The 17,771-nt window shown below is 36.4% G+C and overlaps 1 protein-coding gene across 1 annotated transcript in view; it reads right to left on the minus strand.

The window, feature by feature from the left end:
• The window catches only part of dph1 (diphthamide biosynthesis 1), a 109,782-nt gene that overhangs the window by 72,080 nt on the left and 19,931 nt on the right, over positions 1-17,771 (minus strand). Inside the window, exon 3 of the mRNA XM_079885152.1 lies at positions 11,791-11,854. Within this exon, the coding sequence (XP_079741278.1) occupies positions 11,791-11,854 (64 nt within the window). The remainder of the gene's footprint in view (positions 1-11,790; positions 11,855-17,771) is intronic.

The raw sequence follows: 17,771 nt of genomic DNA on the forward strand, positions 1-17,771 counted from the left end.
CTGCCATGCAGCTGTATAATAGGCCCAACTCCTGCTGCAGAAAACATCCCCCAAACCATGACACTTCCTCCTCCACCTCTGACTGACTTCTTTACGCACTTTGGGTTCAATCTTTCCCCAGTTTGACGCCGAACATAATGTTTCCCATCGGACCCAAATAAATTAAACTTACTTTCATCACTAAAGTGAACTTTTGACCAGTTCTCCTCTGTCCACACAACATGCTCCTCCGCAAAGGTTAGTCTAGCCTTTTGATTCTTTCTGCTGATCAGAGGCTTGGTCACTGCAGAGTGAGCTTTCAGTCCGAATCCTCTTAAACGACGAGACACTGTATGCCGAGACAGAACCTTACCATGTTCAGCTCTGAACTGGCGAGCAATTCCAGCTGCAGTGTTGAACCGATTCCCCATTGAAAGTCTCCGCATCGTCCTGTCCTCTCGTGCATTTGTCTTACGTGGACGACCAGCCTTTTTGGGGGACTTGAATGAACGAGTATCTTTGTAAAGCTTCAATATTCTAGAAATCACAGATTTTGAATGACCAATTTCTGTTGCAATAGCTGAAAGGGTCATCCCTTTGGCCTTCATCTGGACAACCTGGTGTCGTAGGGTTTCAGTCACCTTAGAGCGGCTTGCCATCTTGCAAAGTCAGTTAAAATTGGAAAGTTTGCTGCCAGTTAAATAAGGTGAGCCAGATAATTAAGGAAATTAGCACCAGGTGCCACATTATCACCAATAACTTGGAGGTATCTAAAAGAGTTCTCTAATTTTGACCAGAGTTATTTTTTAATAGTCTCGTTTAAGTTTTATATACTATAGTTCAAAATACATTTAATTTATGAAATATGCAAAAAAAACCTGCTCTTTTGCTCTTGTTTGTTTAACTTTAACTACGACTAAGCAGTGACCTTGAAATTTAGGAAATAGTATGTTGTTCTTTAATTTTGATCTCTACTGTATATATATATATATATATATATATATATATATATATATATATAATAGAGCATTGAAGATGGGTGCATGTCCACTGTGAGAGACATAATCTAAAAAAAAAATCCAGAAATCACAATATATGATTTTTTAACTATTTATTTGTATGATACAGCTGCAAATAAGTATTTGAACACCTGTCTATCAGCTAGAATTCTGACCCTCAAAGACCTGTTAGTCTGCCTTTAAAATGTCCACCTCCACTCCATTTATTATCCTAAATTAGATGCACCTGTTTGAGGTCGTTAGCTGCATAAAGACACCTGTCCACCCCATACAATCAGTAAGAATCCAACTACTAACATGGCCAAGACCAAAGAGCTGTCCAAAGACACTAGAGACAAAATTGTACACCTCCACAAGGCTGGAAAGGGCTACGGGGAAATTGCCAAGCAGCTTGGTGAAAAAAGGTCCACTGTTGGAGCAATCATTAGAAAATGGAAGAAGCTAAACATGACTGTCAATCTCCCTCGGACTGGGGCTCCATGCAAGATCTCACCTCGTGGGGTCTCAATGATCCTAAGAAAGGTGAGAAATCAGCCCAAAACTACACGCGAGGAGCTGGTCAATGACCTGAAAAGAGCTGGGACCACCGTTTTCAAGGTTACTGTTGGTAATACACTAAGACGTCATGGTTTGAAATCATGCATGGCACGGAAGGTTCCCCTGCTTAAACCAGCACATGTCAAGGCCCGTCTTAAGTTTGCCAATGACCATTTGGATGATCCAGAGGAGACATGGGAGAAAGTCATGTGGTCAGATGAGACCAAAATAGAACTTTTTGGTCATAATAATTCCACTAAACGTGTTTGGAGGAAGAAGAATGATGAGTACCATCCCAAGAACACCATCCCTACTGTGAAGCATGGGGGTGGTAGCATCATGCTTTGGCGGTGTTTTTCTGCACATGGGACAGGGCGACTGCACTGTATTAAGGAGAGGATGACCGGGGCCATGTATTGCGAGATTTTGGGGAACAACCTCCTTCTCTCAGTTAGAGCATTGAAGATGGGTCGAGGCTGGGTCTTCCAACATGACAATGACCCGAAGCACACAGCCAGGATAACCAAGGAGTGGCTCTGTAAGAAGCATATCAAGGTTCTGGCGTGGCCTAGCCAGTCTCCAGACCTAAACCCAATAGAGAATCTTTGGAGGGAGCTCAAACTCCGTGTTTCTCAGCGACAGCCCAGAAACCTGACTGATCTAGAGAAGATCTGTGTGGAGGAGTGGGCCAAAATCCCTCCTGCAGTGTGTGCAAACCTGGTGAAAAACTACAGGAAACGTTTGACCTCTGTAATTGCAAACAAAGGCTACTGTCCCAAATATTAACATATTTGTTAAGCTGTATCATACAAATAAATAGTAAAAAAAAAGAGGTTTTTTTTTTTTTTTTTTTTGATTATGTCTCTCACAGTGGACATGCACCTACAATGACAATTTCAGACCCCTCCATGATTTCTAAGTGGGAGAACTTGCAAAATAGCAGGGTCTTCAAATACTTATTTTCCTCACTGTATATATATATATATATATAATATATTCAACTCCATTATGCTGATGCACTCCGATGAACTTGGCAAAAGACATTATCTTAAGCTTGTAGTCATGAATCGCCCAGTATAGAAAAACATCAGGCATATTATTTTAATACTAAGAGTAGCGCAAACATTTGCATAAATGTTGTGGGCTAGATGGATGAAAATCACTTTGTTCAATAGGACTGCGCTGAAAGGCTACAGTTGCGACTTTATGCCAACATTTTTATGAAACATTATGAGCAACGATCGATACAATAAAAAGCCTAGACCTTTAAGCAGGAAACTCGATGAAAAGCCTGTTGCTATTCTGAGATGTCTTAGCTGTGAAGGCGGTATTATGACGAACATAACACTTAGTGACAGACAGCACAGGAGGAGGTTTCTCCGCGCTTCTTAAGGGCCTCAAACATGACGAAAACGGCAGGAGTCTTGGCCCAGTGTTGCGTATATGTTTAATGGGGCTCACATGAGATCCTTTCATGCTTTCTGAATTAGCTGTCGGTGTATCAAAGTCAGACTGACGTATGCTCGGCTCTCGTGGTTTGTCGCAGTGTCTCTTAACAAGCCAAAATTCAAAGCAGAACACCAGATGAAGATGTTCTTCTAAACGAGTTAAACAGCAACTCGGTACCACAGAGCTCAGTGATTTTTTATTTAACATCCTGGTAGCATGACTATATTTAGCTCTGTGTATGACATCTTTTGTTTGGAGCTAGTTTGCCCTGTTTAGTGTCAACCTGGAAATCTCAGAGAATTCAAAAACCTATCAAACAAATAAGTGACAGAATTCAGTTGTTTCATTTCCTCTATTTAAAAATTACATAAGATAATCTAAATTAAAAGGTAAAGTTCATATTTAAAACACTAATAATTTAAACTCTGTTAAATGTATAATTTAGCAAATCTCAAAGTGAATACACATTTTCATTTTTAAATGTACAATATAATGTTGTGATTACTAAATTCACTTATAGATTTTTAGTTTTATTTATATTTAGAAAAAATTATAGAATTTTAATTGTTTATTTAGGGATTTTTGCGCTGGCTATTACTTGAAAATAATAATTTACTGAATCCCAATTCGTCTACTTCTAGTATGCCCTAAAAGTATGCACTTTTTTTGTGAAGAAAAAGTACATGAGTGTGAAGCAGAAGAGTACGCAAATTTTGGGACATAATACCACGTCATAATTGCTGCTGCAATAAATTGGCCTGTCAATCATAGTCTTACAGTTAACGTCCTTAAATACACACTCCAGCTTTTATTTAATTTAATTTACCATACTCATCGATTCTTCCTGTCATATTGTAGAGAAAATAAGTATTACGTTGTTCTGCCAGGTGCAGCAATTTACTTATCACATCTGCAAGAATTTTAATATTGGTGCATCCCTATTATTCAGTGCATTGATTCTCAACCAGGGGGCCTCAGCAAACTTCAAAAATGGTCTCAAAATACCATAAGATTATTTAACTTAAAACGAGCATTAAAGGGTTAGTTCACCCAAAAATGAAAATTAACTTACTCACCCTCAAGCCATCCTAGGTGTATATGACATTCTTCTTTCAGACGAACACAATCGGAGTAATATTAAAAAATGACCTTTTCAAGCTTTACAATGGCAGTGAATGGCCATTTCTGTTTTGAAGTCCTGCCGGAAGCTAGTTATTTTAGTCGATAAAGTTTTAAATATGGATATTTTTCTTACACAAACACATCGCTTCTCTTCAGAAAGCCTTTATTAAACCCCCAGAGCCGTGTGTAGCACTTTTATCATGGATGGATGCACTTTGATGGACTTCATAACAGAAACAGCCATTCACTGCTATTAAGAACCAGGACATTTTTTAATATAACTTCGATTGTGTTCGTCTAAGATAAGAATGTCATATACATCCCTAGGGTGACTTGGGTGAATTTCATTTTTTGGGTGAACTATCCCTTTAAAATAAGCTAAACCAACTAAAATCAATGATTCTAATTCTGATTCACTCTGTTTTTTTCTTCTTTGAAGAATCACTGCCTACGGAAAAAAAAAAAAAGATTTTTAGACCTGGGAAAGTCATAAATTAATAAAGAATGAACGCACCACAGGCATTTTTAGCTATGCCAAGCTCTAAAATATTTTATCGGGTAGAAATTATAGTAAAAGAAAAAAAATCCAAGGCCCCCATTGTACACAAATAATATTCAAAGGCCGGAAATTACATTTTGGGTTTCCAGAAGTTTTAAAAGCTGAATGAACTTCAAGGATCAAATTATTTTTAACCAATGAATTTACATGAATTTTCCAACTGTTCGAGATTTACAGCATGGGATATACAGTATATAAAAAATACTAACAGATCCACTGATTTATCAATACCCAGCCAACCTGCATTTACATTCCACAAGTAGTAGTTTGTAGGTGCGAGTGAACGAAAGACATATGTTATACATTAAAGCCATGAAGTGTGTGGGAATCCACCTCTAAGGAGGTATATGCACCTTTAGCCTGTGTAGGTGTTTTCAGCAACGTTCGAGGAAATGTAAAGACACCGTGTGAGAATACCTACAAGTTTGGGTGTCTCAGATGTGAAAATATAACATTTTCTCGTGTGGAAGTAATTGTGAGTGTGTGTGTATGCGAATCAACTGCAGCTTTTGCTGTAATACATAGCAACTTGCTCTCATTAGAGCTTAAAACCTCATCTTGTTTAATCAGCTTAGACTTTGACTAGATTTACACAACCTCTTTTCCGCACACTGACATGGAGCTCATAGTCTATCACAGAACACATGACAGAGGAGTTCTCTAGCATTCTTCTCAGTCCCATTAAGATCATTCTAGCTGATTCCAGTATTCAACGTTGTTTCTTATCCATTCTGGTTCTGTGTCTTAGTCTCTGTCTAATATGATTTTTATTATATCTCATGTTTGGGAGCTGTGCCTATTAATGTTTTTAGTGTCATGTAACAACTAATCCTTTCCAATGGCCCTGGGGCAGACCAGTATGACCCTGAAAAAACTGTAATCTGGGGTCACAACATAAAACATCTGGCACCGTTTACCTGGTATTAACATGTTAATACCAGGTAAACGGTGCCAGATGATTTGTGTGTATGTTGTGACCCCAGATTACAATTTTTTCAGGGTCATACTGGTCTTACATATTTAGACCAATATGTTCGAGAGAACAGCCAAGCAAAAATGTAAATGATGACCAAAACTTTTGCGATCGGATCATTTGAAACTACATCCTGAGGTAAACCAGTCCGGTTGTTTGATCAGTAGGGTATATTTCTGGCAGATATTAAAATACTATATTGTTTTGTCTAAAATAAAATTCAAAATAAAACAATAAAAACTGAAATAAATAATTTTAAATGACACGTTACAACCAGGTGTAAACAGTGATGCGTCTAAGATGGCTTACCACTTGTGATCAAATCACCAGAGACAGATTAATACTAGATGCACCGGTCGGTTCCAGACTTGCACACAAACTGCATTGCAATAATTTTGTATTTGTGTGGAAATATTGTGAAGTCTGTCAACAAGACAAAGGCCAGAGAAGGAGCACGCAGAAGACGGACGCAAATAGAAGAGAATAGATAAAATACTGTACCAGGCACAGCAAGCTTATGGTTCGCGTTTGCGATGCTCGAAATATTGGAAGAAAAATATAAATATTGAATTGGGGGTGGGGGTTCATATTCATGTATCTCTGAAGGGAACTAGTGGTCTTCAGAAAAGTTTTGATGACATTTTCTTTCCCTCTTACCTCCGTATATGCCTATTAAAGTAGTGTTTATGAGCACAGCACTGCTTTGTGTACAGTGGTAAACCAGAAAAAGCTGTTCCATAAGTGCCATCTTTCAGACAGTAAACACACATTTTCATTCAGTACGTCTGCTGTTTTTGTTTTGTGCGGGTATGTTTTATGTTGCATAATATCACAAAGCTAAAGTCAGACCATGATGATTTTGCTTTAAATCTTGAAATTATACAATCTAATTTAAATCAAAATCAATTGCTCATGCTACATGTGCTGTGCTCATAAACCGATATTTCGTATGGTACTCCATTTGCACTACAGCAGACAAGAGAGCCCTTCAAAGGGTAATCAATATAGCCCAAAATCACTGGCTGCATACCCTCCCTGGAAGACACTGCCTGCTCCCGCTATCTCTCTAGGGCCAAAAATATCATCAAGGACACATCACACCCAGGACACCACCTGTTTGAGATCCTGCCCTCAGGCAGGCGGTACAGATCCTTAAGAAAATGGACCAAATCGCTTAAAGGACAGTTTTTACCCAAAAGCTATCAGGACTATAAACTCACATATGCACTAAACGGGGAATTTCAAAGTACAACACTATCTCTGGTCACTTTATTCAACTTCAATGACTTTCATTCAATCTCTACTTTTGCCCATATTGCTCTCTATATCTTATGTAGAATGTCAATGTGCAATACTACTACTTGGTCACTTTACTTATCAGGACTTTAAACTCTAAATTGCACTAAATGTGAAATGTAAATGCTTTTAAAATTATTATAACTGTTCACTTACTCAACTGCGACCACTTATTCCATTTATATCTGGACTTTTTTTTCCCAATGTGACTTAGTCACTTGCAGTACATACTTTAGTCTTATTTATTGTCTAATGTTATTTGTTTGTTTTTCTAACACCAGTCAGGAGCAATTTCATTGTATACAGAGATATACAATGACAATAAAGGCTTTCAATTCAATGTGTGTAGCATCTTTGTTTGGATAGTGATTAAAATCCAGTGTTTGCCTTTAGTATGGCCTGTAATATAACAAATACATTTGCTTAAAAAAAAAAAAAAAATCAGCAACCGGTATCGGAACTGGCCCATTTGCTTGCCGTCAAACTGAATCAGCTATAAAAAAAACATAATGATTGGTGCATCCCTGTTTAATACCAGTTGTAAACAGGGTTTCTGTGGTCTGTGGGCACCTGCTCAGGTTTGTATGTCGAACAGCAGCAAAGGCTAATGATGAGCATTTTTCCCCAACAAGTGCTTCATGCCTAAACAGCCGGAGCCCTAAATATCAACGAGGAATAAATGTCCTATTCAAGCCAAGCTAAAGGCCCTCAGAGAAACAGCAGATCAAAGAAATCCTGCTGGCTGAGATCCAAAGATGTGGATGCGAGAAAGAGGGGAAGAGCATGCAGAAGAGGGATGGAAAGCTGTGGCTGATGTCAGGAGGAGATGGGGGCTTTTGCAAAGTTAATTAACGGACATTAATTGCTCTCATTAAACACTGACTGGTTTTAACAGGTTTCCGAGTGTCTGGACATTTGCGGTGCTAAGCCCTGCTACGATGAGAAAGAGGTAGCTCTTTAGCTGAGAGCACTATGGCCCTCTGATACAAATTACACACTCAAAGCACTTTTCACACATTTAAGTGGACATGGAGACAGCGAGAGAGAGAGGTCAAAACCCTCATATCATGATATTACTGCAGTTTATGGAACACTCTATTGATGATAATACCATGGTATTGATTAACGTACGTCGGAATACCATTTTAATACAACATGTAGAAGAATATTTAAAGAATAACCTGGAAAGATATAGAAAAAAAGGAGATATGGCCCGTGTTTATTTCTACAGGTTTTTTTTTTTTTTTTCATTTTTAGTCAGTTTAATGAAAATGTCTTTTAAATGTAGTCAGCATTTCATCATGTTATATTCATTCATATTAATCAAATGTACAATTTTAGTTATACTAAATAATTAAAATATTTAATATATTCATTTAAACGTACATTTGCGTTAAAACAATTTGGGGTCAGTCAGACTTTAAAAAACATATATAATACTTTTATTCTCCATGGAAACTTTAAATTGAACAAGAGCGATAGTAAAGCCATATTATAATGTCACAAAACGTATAATAAACGAACAATAAAACGAACAATAAAAGTTGTTCTTTTGAGCTCTTTTAAAAAAATATATATATTTCAGAATATTCCTATTTAACTGTATTTTTAATTAAATAATTGCAGCCTTGGTGAGCATGAGAGTTCTTTCAAAAACTAGGAGTGTGCACAAATAGTTGAATATTTAAATATTTGATCTGTAATAATTATTCTAAAAATAAAAATACTATTCGAGTTTTGCTACATTACTGGCCATAAATACAGTGAATCTATGATAAATCCTAAGCATGCAAACTAAAACTCACAGTTATAACTAAATGCATTGAGTGGCACAGTGGAGCATGTAAACAACATTGTATTTGATGACAGAATGTTGTCGGCCTATTTCCCGATTACTTTGATCAAAATGATCTTACTAATTGATCTTAAAAAATGTAATTACTTTTGATCAAATGAATCAACGTCATGACTTGTATACAATCTAGGGCTGTAAAATCGATTAATGGCATGTAATCGCACCTAACGTAAAAGTAACGTAATATACAGTATACACACACATAGAAAGATATATAATACATAGAAATGTAATAATAATAATATATATATATATATATATATATATATATATATATATATATATATATATATATATATATATATATATATATATATATATATATATATATTACACACACACACACATTTGTGTTAACCAGGAGAGTCATCAGGCAGCGAGACTTTCAGACCATCCAATCAAAACATCCAAAGCCATGAGCTTCAACTCACTGACTCTATGCTCACCTCCAAATCGAACCAGCGGCTCTGAGTGAGATGGAAACATTTTAGTCCCATAATGTTTTCGTAATACAGATGAATCCTCTGGGAAAGTGACACTCTGAGTGTGGTTCCCGGGGCTAAACATATCTCTCAATGGAAATGCTCACCCATCTCTCCACAGCTGAAAATGTCCCTCATTATTATTGAGCAGACATCTGGAATAGGACTCTGCTATAGTGGGAACATACTTTAAAGAAACAGGTGGAACATTCATCCCAGGAGATGGTTGGAGAGAAATGAAATGTTTTGTACAAAATGAGGCAAGGCTCTTAAAGAAATAGCTGAGCCAAGAATGAAATTTCTGTCATTATTTACTCATCCTCATATTGTTATAAACCTGTAGAACATTCTTTCTCTAGCTAAGAAAAGTCTGCATGCTCTGTTCCATGCAATGACAATCAATGTGCTTTCAGGCTTCAATAAAGATGCAAAAGCACAATAAAAGTATCATAGAATTTGCTTTTATGACTTGTACGCAATGGTCTATTCATTTAATGTTCCATGTCGCTTTGTGTGAGAAAAGGACTGAATCTACATCATTCACTTAAAATCTTTACATTAATCTTTGCTTGAGAGAAGTAGCAATGTCCAATTCATGAACAAATCATTCTTTTGAGTCAAAATGTTCAAGGAATCAACTGATCTGGTTCACAAGACCCCTCTGATCTCATGAATCAAGATTATTACAGTTAGGGCTGTAATAATCTTTCTCATTCACATTTTGATGAACTAATATCAATTCTTAAATCCCAAGAATCGATCTTTCAGTCTATGCTGTTTTCAGATGATGAATGAACAACATTGTAGTGCGCCTACCATCCAATAAATCGCAATGTTACTTCTGATAAGAAAAAAAAAGCCTTGGCTTTCAAATTTTGTCAATTTTATTATGAAATTCAAATAGTGTTTTGCCGCTCTTTAATGTAACAGATCGCTGTTACGCCTCAGTTCAAGTGGCACGTGAACGGATCATCTCTTCCACTTTACTATTAGTTACAGCATGAAATAAAGGTGAATGATCATCAGAAGTCATGTCTGTTGAAAGATCCATATCATGTCTCATGCAATTGCTCAATCAGTGTTTCAACAGCGGAACAACGTCAATTAAAAAGCTTGAGAACAATATTTCACGTAATGCTACATTTACCTCAGAAAAGCTATTCTTATATCATGTCCATATACTCATTAGTCAGCTAGAAAATTTTTATCTAGAAACTCTAGAGGAGCGTTTTGATAAATATATGCACTATATTTCATATTCATTGTTATTTTACTCAACCTGTACTTCAATATTTGATGTTTGAATAAATCTGTCATGTTTTTATGATAGCCACCATTTAAATATTTATATTAAAAAAAAACTTAAAATTTATAATCATGACGTTGTTATTATAAAAACATCCTTATGTGTAATTTAATTGCAAGTAGCCTACAAATCTGTTAATTTAAACATTACTATCATTTTTAATATTATAGTAATGTCGAAATTGTATTGCGTCGCAAGCTTGTGAATAGAAATCAAATCAAATCGAATCATGATGTTTGCTTCAATGCCCAGCCCTAGCTACAGTTACTGACTCAATCCAGATGATTCAGACTCTAATAAATATAATTATATTGAAATGAATTGTTGGGGGGAAAAAAGGAAATTGAAAATTTTGTTTCAAAGAAGAGAAAAAAAAAGTAAATAATGACAATATTTATTTTTTAATGCACTTTTCCTTCAACACCTGTGAGTGCCACATACCCTGTGACTATACTATGAACATAAATATTTCCCTGGTGGGAAAAAAACAACAAAAAAAACACCTGAAACCAGTTTAAGCTTGTTGACAGGACTTAGCTTGTTTAACATGGATGTAGCTGGTTTAAGCAGGTCAAGCTGGTCTCCCAGCCTGGCCTAGCTAGTGTTCAGCTGGTGGGTCAGCTAGTCTCCCAGCCTGACCAGCTAAGACCAGCCTGACCATATTAAACAACCTCGAAAACCGGCCTGCTAAACGAGACATGACCAGGCTGGAAGACCAGCTAACACCAGCCAACTGCTTAGGCTGTTTTTTAGCAGGTTTTTTGGGGGGGTTGTTTTTGCAGGGCTTTTTCTTGTCACAGCACATTGTTTGTCATTAAATCGAGCTGCTAGCATTCATTAGCATTAACATTATAACCGATCGAATTGGGAGGTGTGGTCAGACTCATTCTTAACCTACACTGGACCACGATTTGTACTTTTGTATGCTGCATGGTCTGCACAGACAGTAACAAGATGTAATTGAGAAGAATAATGGTTTTCCACTTCATGTCATTAACTAGCGAGACTGTAATAGCTAGCTTGTGTCTGCAATTGTGTCTAATTTTCTGCTGAGCCCTAGATACGGGCTATGGAGGGGAATAATGATACGTTTTTTAATGAGCGCAGAGGTCTTTTGCAGATTCAAACACACTGTCTTTTTAACCAATGACGTCTACCCAGGCCGGTCCACAGTCCTGAGGTGCGTAAGAGTGTGAGTGTATGTGGTACCCACCTCTCAATGATGTCAGCGATCACACAGGCAAACATCTGGAGACCCTCGGGCAACTGCAAGGCCACTGCATGTCAAAGACAGAGAGTCCAGTCAGTGCAATATAATACAATATAGGGCTGCACAATTTGGAGAAAAAAAATCTAATTGCGAAAAAAAAAAAAAAAAAACATATAAAAAAAAAAAAAAAAAAAATGTCTGTGTGTGTACTGCGCAAACGTCTTAGGCACACAAGTATTTTCACCCCAAAAAAAGTTAAACCAGTTATTTATATATTTTGCTGTAGTGTGCCAGTTGGAAATATTTGTTTACATTTCCAAACATTATTTTTGCCATTATTTGCAATAATCCAGTGAGATTTTTTGTATGCACAAGAAATATCTGACAATAGCCGGTATGCTCCACACGAGATCGAGTCCATCTGGGATTACATGAAGAAACAAAAAAAAAACGAGACAGACTAAATCCAGAAGAACTGTGGCAACATCTTCAAGACGCTTGAAGAAACTTCCTACAGGCAGCCTATGACTATAAATCAATAGAAAGGTCTAAGGATTTATTATAAAATCTTATATTATTATGATACAAATCTGAGAATTTTTTTTGTCAAGAGGAATGCAAAATAAAAAAGTCCAAGTTTTTAATATGAAATATGAGCCTCTTAATTCGCGTCCACTGTGGAAAAAAACAAACAAACTCCTGTACACTGGAGAAAAACATATGGATTATCATATACATTTCTTTAGATAGAAGTATATTTTTTTCCTATTTTTTACCCAAAATAGGATGGAGTGAGCATTACTGAGCGCTTAACACACATCTGTTTCATTCATACTGGAAGCCAGAGGGCGCCCTCATGCAAACTCCACATTATGCCTCACAGAAGTAATATAACTTATGACGTTCTAGGTCGGAAACCCATAATGTGGACAAAGGCATCAAGCTATCGCTGTAGCTGAATAAAAATAAGATAGAAATGCTTTGATTAAACAGGCAATAAACACACGACGGCCACAATATATGGTGTATATGAGTTCTTCAAGCCGTCTCGGGTATTTTCATAATACTAAAGTATATTTATATGCAATGTTCATCGACATTTACTTTATCATTGTATACTGTAAAATAATATAATATACTATCTGCCTCATTCTATGATAAGAAGCCACAACAGCTCACAAAAGGAAGTTCCCGAACTGATACAAGAACAAACATTTACCAATACAGCCACCAATACAACGAGCATCCCTATTATAATCTGCATTTTGTCAAATTTAATCTAAAAAAGGGTGTCTGTGAAGTGTGAACTTTAAGTTTGACAGATGTCACTCACTCAACAAGTGAGTATGAGAGATAAAAACGCAATACCTTACCTTCTGTTCAGCAGTTAATAATGATTTTATGTGTACTGAGCTATATCACAAGAAACATCTGAGAGCACTACAGCAACTAATTATTTAAGGAAACAAAAGTAAAATACTTTAGACAGGGTTGTCAACTCTCACGCATGTGGTGCGAGACATGCAGTTGGCCGCGGTCTCACACTTTCACAATGCCAAATCACAAAAGTCATGCCTCATTATAAGCAACCAGTTTCAATCATGAAATGCAGCCAATAAATTGTACAGATAAATTAATTGGTTCAAAGAAACAGAGCACTGGCTATTTCTGTCTGGCACATTGCTAAGATTGAACACAAACCTAAAAATTTGCATGGTCTCTGTGGAAAAACATTGTTCTGCTTATTGCTGCACTGGTACATAATGAAATTCTGGAACATTTGTATTATTACTGTGCTGTTTTCTTCACTGAATTATTATTTTAATTATTCATACAAGTAGTACTATCTATAATATAATATAATTAATAATATAATATAATTAATTATATAATAAATAATACAATACAATATAATATAAAATAATTAGGTGCATGTTTTGAGATAAGTGGTGGTCAGGTAAATGTATAAGCACACATTCAAGATACACTGCATATAAATCACTCTAAGCAGCTGGCAAAGTTGGCATGAAGCATAAATGCAAAGTTGGCACCGTTTCAGACAAGCTAACCATTTTAACAGCTGCAATAACTTGCCTGTCACACTAAATTTACACCATACCTAAAAACAGTGACAAAGATACACTTTATATTTATCGAGAGAACTCAACACAGTGCAAAAAAAAAAAAAAAAGCTGTCACTTAGGGTGGAAATACATGTAAATATAAAAGCTGAGTGGTATACCATTGTTGGACCCATTACAATGTCTTAAAGGGATAGTTCACCCAAAAATGAAAATTCTGTCAGTAATTACTCACCCTCATGTTGTTCCAACCCCTTAAGACCTCCCTAGGCTTCTAAGGGACTGAAACTTGCTGGCCCAGAAAATGTATTAAAGACATCGTTACTATAGTCCAAGTGACTCCAGTGGCTCAATCTTAAGTTTATAAAGCGACGAGAATACTTTTTGTGCACAAAAACAAACAAAAATAACGACTTTATTCCACTTTTCATTTCCTTCTCTCTGGGCCTCGGGTCTTTTCACGTAGTGGTGACGTACAACACAGACGCGCTACGCTTAAACACTACGTGAAAAGACCCGAGGCCCAGAGAGAAGGAAATGAAAAGTGGAATAAAGTCGTTATTTTTGTTTGTTTTTGCGCACAAAAAGTATTCTCGTCGCTTTATAAACTTAAGATTGAGTCACTTGGACTATATTAACGATGTCTTTAATACATTTTCTGGGCCAGCAAGTTCCAATCTCTTAGAAGCCTATGGAGGAGTTAGACAACTCTCAGATTTAATCAAAAATATCTTAATTTGTGTTCCGAAGATGAACGAATGTCTTACGGGGTTGGAACAACATGAGGGTGAGTAATTACTGACAGAATTTTCATTTTTGGGTGAACTATCCCTTTAAAGGGATAGTTCACCCAAAAATGTAAATTAGCCCATGATTTACTCACCCTCAAGCCACCCTAGGTGTATATGACACTCTTCTTTCAGACGAATACAATCGGAGTTATATTAAAAATGTCCTGGCTCTTCCAAGATTTATAATGGCAGTAAAATGGCCGTTTCTGTTTTGAAGTCCATCAAAGCGCATCTATCCATCATAAAAGTGCTCCACACACCTCCGGGGGGTTAATGAAGGCCTTCTGAAGAGAAGCCATGGGTTTGTATAAGGAAAATACCAATATTTGTCTCCGTTCAGAAGAGGGCAGATCCTTTACATGAGCTTCGGATACAATAAAAAAACAAGCGAATCTCACTCATTCAAAATCTCAGAAATAACCAGAAGAGGTTGCAACTTTTACAGATGTGGCCTTTAAAAATGCGCCTCTCAGAGAGAAGAATGCTGCGAGCACTTCCGAAATTCTGCGGGATCGTGCAGAAGGGGGATTAGATGTTGGACGCAGGAAATAATAAAACCTGTAGATGGCAGTCGAGTTTCATGTGGCCATACTGAGTTGACGAAGTATGACGAATACAATGTTTTCTTTTGCCAGTTACATAAACAGTCACATATTCTTCATAAAAATCTGACTCAAACGCGCATCATTTGTCTTATTTTTTTTTCTGTGTACTTACAGTAGAAGAGACGTGATGTAGGCTATGATAACTGAGTCTTATAACACAATTTGCGAAGACCTTTGAAGAGACCGAGATCATTTGCGCATTATCATTATCTAATTTTACATTTAGTTCATTTTTGCATCTTAACGTTTTAAATAGTTTTAACATGGTTGTAATGCGCTTTTCTGCATTACTGTACAGTACTTTTTATATTATCATGTTTCCCTTATAGGCGTCGATTTTGGTGGGGACGGTGGGTATGCACCCACCAGATTTCGTCATGAGTCATTTTGTACCCACCACTTTTAACTTCAGTCCATAATAATTTGACTTTGGGTTCTATTGACCGTTTTCAGTAGTTATGAGGAGCTTAATTAATTTAACCTGAGATGTGCGTTATATCGCCTTTTGATCATTCTTTGTGTTGTCGATTTTTGACACAGTTTCATTATATGTTCATAATAATTTGATTCATAATTATGTCATTTTTTTCTAAAAGTAAAAAAAAACTAAAAGATTTTCTAAAAGCAATATTCTAAAGAGATACAAAGACAGTGTACGCCACCAGATTTCGTCATGAGTCATTTTGTACCCACTACTTTTAACTTCCGTTGACCGTTTTCAGTGGTTATGAGGAGCAATATGAGAGAAAATTTTTTTGTAATCATTGTCTGACACAACAAAAAAAATAAATATAAATATTCATTTTATTTTAATTTTCGTGTTCGCATTTATGAGGGGAAAAAACAACGTGTCAGTTTACGGTTATGGACGTGAGCGCTCTAAAAGCGGCACTAAAAGACTGCTTTAAAACTTTCACAGAGACCTCAAACAGAACAGCTGCCTTTCTTTAAATTGAATTTCGTTTTGTATTAATTATATCTTAATTTTAATCAGTGTTTCGTGAACCATTTGCCTGGATTTAAGAAGTAAATATAGCAGACAATCACGACATTGGAGGCCCCGGCGATATCTCATAAATGAACCGAAACTCAGCGTGTAATGAACATTCACATTTACAGTGTATTTAGACACATTTAGACGCATTCACAATCATTACTTTTACCGGTTCTTTGTGGCAAGCTTTATGCGTGCGGTCGTGCGCAGTGCGGCTATATTACGTAAACACTCAGGATCCATATAAGTAGGCTAATTAAATTAATATAAAGGGGCGATTTGTCCATGAATTACTTAAATGAACAACTAGCCTAGTATACTAGTCGACTAGAAGAAAAAAAAAAACCTTTTAGTCGAAAGCAGCCCTTATTCCACATATTTTCAAACCAGGCAACATGACATCTGTGTTGAGCGAGCGACCGGAATGAATAGCGGAGCGGAATATTCAGAAATGCGCTCTCCACTCACGAGCTCTGATCGGAACAAACCCGAACCTCACTGTCTGCTGAACTTGCAGAATCATCAAAATATAATATTTTCTAAAGAAGAATTTTAAAACTTTATTGGTGGTAGTTGAGAAGAATTCCTCTTTCCATATCTAAATCATTTCGAGTGCAATATAAATGTACATTACTGTTATTCTTATTATATAAGAATAATACGTATTTTTTACAACATTTTTAACATAATAGAGAATATAAGTTTAGCGTGTTGTGTGTATTTCCTAATTATAAGCTTTTGGTGAAATTGCAACAAAACTAAAAGAGTAAAAGTGCATAAAAACATAAAAACATGGCGTCGTCTCAAGAAATATCTGCGTACACACGAAACCACTGAAACCGATTTTAAAACGATGTAGCCTAGTAGGCTATACATACCAGACCAGGCAATGTAATTCTGCCACAGTATACTAAAAACGTAGAAGACTTAAAGCATGCGCATAAACCTTGCGCGCTATACAACAATAATATTAGGCACAGTATAGCTTCTTTTTTTCTTTTCTTTTTTTATCAAGAACTTTGTTGAACAATATGAACAACCATAAATGGTCTGGTACCAAAATATGAGTCACGATATTCGATAGTTAACGGATGCATAAAGCTTGCCACAAAGAACTGGCAAAAGTAATCATGTGTCAAGTATAGCAAGGAGACATTTTAATTGTTTACTAATAATCTAGTGTTTTATGTGTCAGTCAAAGATGTTGACAATGCTGACTCGTCATCTTCGCAGATATTGTGAACGTGCCTATAGAGAGAAATGCACACTTACATAAGAGAGTTGTCTGTTTCTTTTCGTTTTGAATTGTTTTGTTTAAAAGTGGACATTTCAAGCTTTCTAGATACATTTCTGAGTTTCGGTTCATTTATGAGACGAGATCAGTTCACGAGCAATGCAAGTTATATCGCGCCGGTGCCTCCATTTCCTGATTAAATAGTCTTAAATGCGTCTTCGTGGACAGAAACCAATATAATCTTCCTGATTTAATCACGTAAAACATAAGTCTAAACAC

Source organism: Squalius cephalus (genome assembly GCF_949319135.1).
Source record: "Squalius cephalus genome assembly, chromosome: 11".
Lineage (NCBI taxonomy): Eukaryota > Metazoa > Chordata > Actinopteri > Cypriniformes > Leuciscidae > Squalius > Squalius cephalus.